Raw genomic sequence first — 7,347 nt, forward strand, 5'->3', positions numbered from 1 at the left:
CTATGACATCAGGGAGGTGATGCCATGATGTGCAAGTGAATTGGATTTAAGTGAGGAAAAAGCTGTGCAGAGTCACCAGCCTCACTTTCTCCTCCAGAGTCATCTGGGTTCAGTGGCCAAATACACATGAGGACAACTGGAGATGGCCCTAGATGCAGTAGAAAATCTTCGCCTTTTAAAATTAAGGTCTTTAGTCGGTTTCAGTTTGACTGAGGCAATGTCCATTCAGTGATTAAGGCTAGGTTTAAAAAAATGAGGCAAAGAATGGCCTCTTTAACTTAGTCCAAACAAACAAACCATCAATCCAGGAGGGGAAGACCCTCAGAATTTCTGCCAAAACAGAATCGATTCTATTTACATTCACTCTGAGTTAATCAGGGCCCAAACAATGACCAAATGGGGTTTGGCCTGATACCTAAGGCTGGACAATTGGCGAGAGACAGAGAGATCTGAGTTTAGGCAAGGTCTTTAAGAAGGAAATGTAGCTTGTAACCGCCAAGATATCTTAGAATGTTTCCAAAAGCAAAGAAAGGAAGGAAGGGAAAGGGAAAAGAAGGAGAGAGAAGAGACGGAGAGAGAGAGACAGAGGGAGAGACAGACAGACAGACAGACACACACACACACACACACACACACACACACACACACACACACACACACACACAGAGAAGAACTGTATTGACCAACTGGTCCCATCTCAGGACTTTGAGGATTAGTCCTCCATGTTTCTCATTCTGCTCTTGAAGTAAATTTGCCAGGAAGAAGGTAGAAAATCACTGTGTATTTGCTTTATATAACTTTTCATTTATTTATAGATACTCCTATTGTGTGTCTCTCCCCAGCCCCACCTTTCGTGTAATTCCTAGAGGTCATGGATGATTTGGGGAGGGGCGTTTCTTCTCTTTGTCTTTGCCTTTATTAAGTGGCACTTAGTAACTTCCTGTTAAATGCATTGGATGAATCAATGGATGAGAAGACTTTGTTATTTAGAAACAAAAAATTGTCAGAAAAAAACAACAATGATTTTATATGGCACTATTTCACATGTACAAATGAAAACCACTTCTTCGAAAGAGGGAGCTGCATTCATGGAGCTCTGCCCCCAGTGCTCCCAGAAACAATCTCCCAGTTTTCTATTTTGGGCTCTCTGCCTTTGGGGTGGGGGAGCAGAGGGGTGAATTTGTTGTGGCAGAGCACAGCCCTAATCCAGGAAGAAAGTGTTGTTGGAAAGAACTTTTGTTAACTGTAAAGTGTTAAATAAATGTAAACCACTACTTAAGATCACGGTGAGAGATGCTCTCCTACTGGGACACCACACCGAACAGAGTTCTCCCTTGCCTTGGATAGCCCCGACACCCGGGGATTAATAGATTCTGCAAGTTGTAGAGGGGATACTGTGGAGGGGCCAAAGGCTTGAGTTTGAAACCTTCTTTGGGCCATAGGGCAGAGCTGCAGGTGCTGCTGAATGGAAAGAGTACTAATGCCTCCAGGACTGTGGGTTACTGGCACAATGAAGGCGAGTGGGGTGGAAATGAGGAAGTGGGAGGAAATGACTAGAAGCTGTGGGGAGTCACCTGAGGCTGAGATACCCCGGAAATCCTGCCTTCCCCACAAACCGCAGCTCAACTCCCCGAGAATAAAATTCCTTTCTTGGCTCCTCCTTGAACATTTAATTTTTAAAAATCAAATTCTTAGGGTTCGTCCTTCTTCGCCTTAATGGACCCTCCTGATGACTCTTACAAAAGCTTCGGCCAGGCACGACGAAAGCAGGCTAGTGGGGGAGATCGCCTGTTTAAAGACCCAGGATTAAATGTCTCTTAGTTGCCGGCTTCCTGAAAACGGTTATCAGGGATGCGATTTTGCTCGAGCCTCAGTCTCTCCGACTCAAGAGTTGCCCAACAAACCATTTAAACATTTCAGCACAAAGCAGAATCCATTGTGGGGCCGCACATTAAAAAGTGTTATTCGCTTTGAAGTTTTTGTCTAATGGCTCTAAACCGAAAGAAAATGTTTTCCTATTACTTAATTCAATCATAGCGAAGAGACTTGGTAAAAAGCCCCCGGATTTTGCCCCAGAGTGTGACAGAGTTCTCTTTGTGCTCGCTTAGCCTCCGCTGTCACACACTTTAATTCGCCTCTCTTTATCTGGCATTCAAAACTTTCTTCAATGACATTCAATAAGGTCCTGGTTATTTTTTTCCTCAATATTCTTTCCCAGTAGCTTTGGGCTTGCTGTGCATTCAAAGGCCGTTAACCCTTTCCTTCCCAACTTAGATGGACGTCATCTGAAGTAAACCCTAAGGTCTGGCCCTCGGAACTAGTGGGACTTGGCTAGACTTCTGGATGCCACAAGCTGTGCCCCCCTCCTTAGGCCTCTGGAGAGTCTCCCACACATAGCCCCCAGCCCCTTACACTCCCCCGACTAAGTCCTTGCTTCTCTACCTACTTCTTCAGCCCCTCTAGCCGGCCACAGCCCAACTGGGAGATTTTCTTTTTCTTACGCTTCAGTTTTGGTCTCTGTATACATACATCCCAGTTTCCAAATGAAGCGATCGCAACGAGAACTCTGATGGATCGCTTTGTGAGTCAGCCCTGAGACGGTTTTCTGACCATCTTCTCTGGCGAAAGGCCTACGTATTTGAGAATGTCGGTGGCCTAGAATTCTAATGGAGAAGAAAGGGGAAAATCGAGTACTGGACAATTCTAGATAATGTTGTATTCTTAAAGGCTTTCTGGGAATTTTATTTTCCCGTGTCTCTCCTCCTCCACCCCCCCCCCCCACTTCAAAAAATACCTCTTTTATCTGGCAACAGAGAAGATCTTGCTTCTTAATCGGTTATATTTTTGTGGTAAAGAATTAGAAGTAAAAAATCGTGTCTGTATCTTGGTTTTCGGTAGCTAGTTCCTGTGCGTTTTAAGACTCTTAATTTAAAGCATCTCACAAGCTTCATCCTTAGTTTCACACTGACATCTTTCTACTCCCGTCTCAGAGCAGTGTTTTTTGCCCAAAGCATCGAAACCTAGAGGCTAGAGTTGTGTTGGTTTTTTTCTTTTAATTCTGTCTCTAAACTCTAAATATTTGTGCTAATTTCCCATTGTATGGAAAAAGCTCCTGGGTGAAACTGCCTTGAGACGATTTAAAAAGCTGGAGCCTGGATAAACGGCGCAGGGCGTTTGAAGTTGTTTAACTATTGTGTATCCAGAAAGAGGGGAGTTAAACTGCAGGAGCCCGCTCCCATTGAAATGGTGTGGAATAGCTGATGTGGGGGAAAGCAGCAGTAACAGAGAACCCAAAATGCAGTCTGTTTGTTCATGTTTAATAAGTGTAGAGAAAGCGTGAGCGATAGAGGAGAGGGAGAGGCAGATAGAGAGGGAAGACAGGGTGGAATGGGAAGAGGGAGAAAGATACAGAGAGAGAGAGAGACAGACAGACAGACAGAGAGAGAGAGAGAGAGAGAGAGAGAGAGAGAGAGAGAGAGAGAGAGAGAGAGAGAGAGAGGTGGGGATCTGAGAGGTGTATAGATACACCTTCAAGGTTTTAGATCACAATTCCCCTTCCTTTTACCGTTGGGCAGTTTTAATAAAATGGGAAGAGGACCAAAATTTCACTGTCAACTAAGAAAATGAAGGAGAAAACTAAATTCACCCCCAGATCTTTAACAAAGACCAGTCGTTGCAGACATCACAAAAGTTGAGAAAATAGGGAAACTTCGGTTATGAAGCTAATACAGAGTACTGAAGGTTTCCGTACGTCGTTCATCTCCTCTTCCTTCCCCCCCCCTTCATGCTTACAACTTGGTAACTGAGGCAAACATATAGGAAGAGGAGGTGCTATTCCACAGGTGGGAAACCCTGACCAAGAGCCACGGCGACGCCCCGGTTGAACCGGAGCTGAGTAAAGGCAGGTTCGTGCAGCGAGCACTAGTGTGGAAGGGGAAACTGGGCTTGGAAGGTGGAAGGGGTTGTAGACGTGGAGAAAGGGTGGAAAGAATGGGCTGGAGGCGCAAGGACTATGGGGGAAGAGAGGAGGATAGAATGCAAAATAAATAAGTGAAACGGGCCGACTGAAAATGAAAAAAGCAAAAAGGGGTGGGGAATAAAGAGAAAGAAAAGAATATTAAATCGCGGGAGAATGAGAAAATAAACCCGCAAAAGGGAGAGGAGGGGGCGAGGGCGCCAGTTACGGCGTGGGTGGGGTTGACAAGAATAGAGTACATTATGCAGTTCATTTAGTTAACAAGTGAAATAATGAGGAAGCGTGCAGAGTGAATGCCAAGAGAAAAGGCACAAAAAGCCTATTGAGAGGCCTCCGCCGCTCCTGGCGTAGCCCATCACATGGCAATAGTCCTATTTAAGCAGCGCAGTCAGTGCCTTTCAGCACCAGTAGAACTGGCCAGCACCCCCGGGCTCCTCCCGCAGCGGCTCTCCGCCGGCGGCGGCAGCGGCAGCAGCAGCAGCAGCAGCAGCGGCAGCGGTAGCAGCAGCAGCAGGCGGGGCTGATCCGAGCAGAAGAGGGACGGACGCACTCGGAGGGATTGGGTCGAAGGGTCATGCCACGCTCCTTCTTGGTGGACTCTCTGGTGCTGCGGGAGGCTGGGGAGAAGAAGGCTCCAGAGGGCAGCCCACCCCCACTCTTCCCCTATGCAATGCACCCCCCGCACGCCCTGCACGGGCTCTCGCCCGGCGCCTGCCACTCGCGCAAGGCCGGGCTGCTGTGCGTTTGCCCGCTATGTGTCACCGCTTCCCAGCTGCACGGGCCCCCAGGGCCACCAGCCCTTCCCCTGCTCAAGGCTTCCTTTCCCCCCTTCGGCTCTCAGTACTGCCATTCGCCCCTGGCCCGTCAGCACTCCTCGGTCTCCTCCGGGGTCAGCCATGGGCCGGCCGCCGCCGCCGCCGCAGCCGCTGCTCTCTACCAAACCACCTACCCCCTGCCTGACCCCAGGCAGTTCCATTGCATCTCCGTGGGTAAGCTTCACCCTTCCCAGTTCTTTGGATGAGAATGAGAAGAGCGGGTGGAGAGGTCACGGGAAAAGTAAAGGGTGAAGTCCAGACTGGGGAGAATCCTGGGTCATGGGGGAGGTAAGAAGGAGGGATGGGGAGAAGACAGTAGTCAGGGATGCTCCTGAGTGAGCACTCAAGGTTCTGGGAAAGGGGAGAGGAGGCCCCAAGGCCAATCAAGTTGCACTGGGGTGAGGTGGGGGGGGGGGGGTGAGGAGGGTGCGGAATCTACCGAATAGATGTGTAGGGATCTGACCTCTTGCTTCTCTGGTCTTCTCACTCCAGATAGCACCTCCAGCCAACTGCCCAGCAGCAAGCGGATGCGCACAGCTTTCACCAGCACACAGCTTCTGGAATTGGAGAGGGAGTTCGCCTCCAATATGTACCTATCCCGTCTGCGCCGCATTGAGATTGCCACCTACCTAAACCTGTCCGAGAAGCAGGTGAAGATCTGGTTTCAGAACCGCCGAGTCAAGCACAAGAAGGAGGGCAAAAGCGGGTCGCATCGCGGAGGCGGCGTGGGCGGCGTCGGAGGAGCGTCTCACAGCTGCAAGTGTTCCTCCCTTTCCTCTGCCAAGTGCTCAGAAGATGATGATGAACTTCCCATGTCCCCGTCCTCCTCAGGAAAGGATGAACGGGACCTCACTGTCACTCCATAAGGCTCAAAATTCCTCCCGTCACTACCCCTAGCATGTGCTGGGGACTCTCAGAGCTATCCTAATCCGCCCTTACCTAGCGCAAAACGCGGGGCTCGGATTTTATATGGTTTTTGTAGAGGCCCAAGGAGGAGGCTGATGCGCCACGCGTTTTAGAGAACTGATGATGCCTTCCCACTACCCAGTCCCCAGCTCCATCACAGAATGCCTGGGGATTCGATGTACTGTGAAGTTAAAAATTATGAATACAGTAAAGGCTTCTAACTCCTGGTGTGTTTCGCTGCCGAGCGACCATCCTGTTCATAGGGATCCATCCCTCCCTTCCCGCCTCTCACCAGCGTCTTGCTGGCCACTGGTCACCTTCTCCTTAGCCCCTCTCTCAAAGACTTGTTTTAAGTTTTCTGTCGCTTCCTTTAACTGCGTGTTTTCTATGTTTGCCTGCCTTTCACCCTCCTGGACAGAATTTCGTTTCATATTTGGGCGCTTCTCTTCCTTTCCGCTCTCACCTGCCCCTTTCTCCTGCTTTTATTTCTGAAAATCGATCTCCTCTTTCTTCGAATTCCATTCGTCTTATTGCCAGTCTATCCCTCTAGAGACTAATAAACTTCTCCCAGACCAAGAGTGGCAGCCCATCGAAGTCCGTCCTGAACCTCACACCTCCTCCCCAAAATAATGTTTTAATATGTGGTATCAGTATTGAGGAGACCTTTTTGCTTTGTTTCCAAATAGCTCTCTAGGCTTCCAAAGCGGAAGGTGACGCGTAATAACACCGTGGTCCAAATACTGGCTGTGAAATGTTTTGGTTTCTGTCCCTGTTTTTCTTCCTCCCTTCCTCCTCTCCCAACCCCACCCCTCACTCCTGACTAGATGTGTAATTGTACTGTTTCTGTAACACCAGAAGATATTTATTTATTTATTTATGTAAAAATTTAAATAAACTTTTTTTTTTCATAGAAATCCCCAGGGCTCTGGGCCTTGGGGTTCTGGAATCTGGACAGCTCAAACAGAAGTGATATGCCTTAGGGTTTACTGGTCTGGAGGACCCGGAATTGGGTCCCTGGGGGAGGGAAGGGGAATATGTTAGGCATGCCTTTTCTTCCTCAACCCTCTTCCAAAGAACAACACCACTATTAGTTCCTTGGGGGCTCTTAGCCTTCAGAGCTCATGAAATTAATATTTAGTTATTTTCCTGTCGGGGCCTTTCTCAGACAGACACAGTTTCGCCCTTGGGAAGGAGACAGAAAGAAAGAGAGAGAGAGAGAGAGAGAGAGAGAGAGAGAGAGAGAGAGAGAGAGAGAGAGAGAATCTTGACTATTCCTAGACTGTGATGCTCACTCCCGTCCCTAGAATCCTTTTCATTGTTCCTCTCTATTTCTTGCTCGTACCATAGTTTGTCAAGGAAGACATTCCCAGTAAAAGAACTTTTCTACCATAGATATCTGCATGCATTTCTATTGTATTTTTATGTATAGCTTGTTTATCCTCTGAGATAGACATGAATTCCTACTCCTTTGGAAATAGACTGGTCTTTTCTCCAAAGGGACCCCTTCTGTGACTGGTTATCCTCCTTTTTTAATCAGATTCTCTAGGTAGAGTCCTGGATGGGGAGAGATGTGATCTTTTAAAGTGATCTTAGGAAAAGAGGAGAATTTACCTGCACCAGATCCCTGGGCGCAGTTGAAGGCGCAGCGTT

General features: G+C 48.2%; 1 protein-coding gene and 1 long non-coding RNA gene across 2 annotated transcripts; one reads left to right on the top strand and one right to left on the bottom strand.

Moving 5' to 3' along the window:
* Positions 1–1,000: 1,000 nt before the first annotated feature.
* Positions 1,001–2,663, bottom strand: LOC140509073 (uncharacterized). The gene is made up of 2 exons (XR_011968558.1): positions 2,530–2,663; positions 1,001–1,992 (listed from the first exon to the last, which is right to left on the bottom strand). It is a non-coding gene; the product is annotated as an uncharacterized lncRNA (long non-coding RNA).
* Positions 2,664–4,335: 1,672 nt separating this feature from the next.
* Positions 4,336–5,657, top strand: GSX1 (GS homeobox 1). The gene is given in 4 exon segments (XM_072616966.1): positions 4,336–4,410; positions 4,412–4,518; positions 4,520–4,965; positions 5,284–5,657. Coding segments are annotated over 4 exon segments (1,002 nt in total).
* Positions 5,658–7,347: the final 1,690 nt, after the last annotated feature.

Source organism: Notamacropus eugenii, chromosome 5 (assembly GCF_028372415.1).
Source record: "Notamacropus eugenii isolate mMacEug1 chromosome 5, mMacEug1.pri_v2, whole genome shotgun sequence".
In the NCBI taxonomy this organism is placed as follows: Eukaryota; Metazoa; Chordata; class Mammalia; order Diprotodontia; family Macropodidae; genus Notamacropus; species Notamacropus eugenii.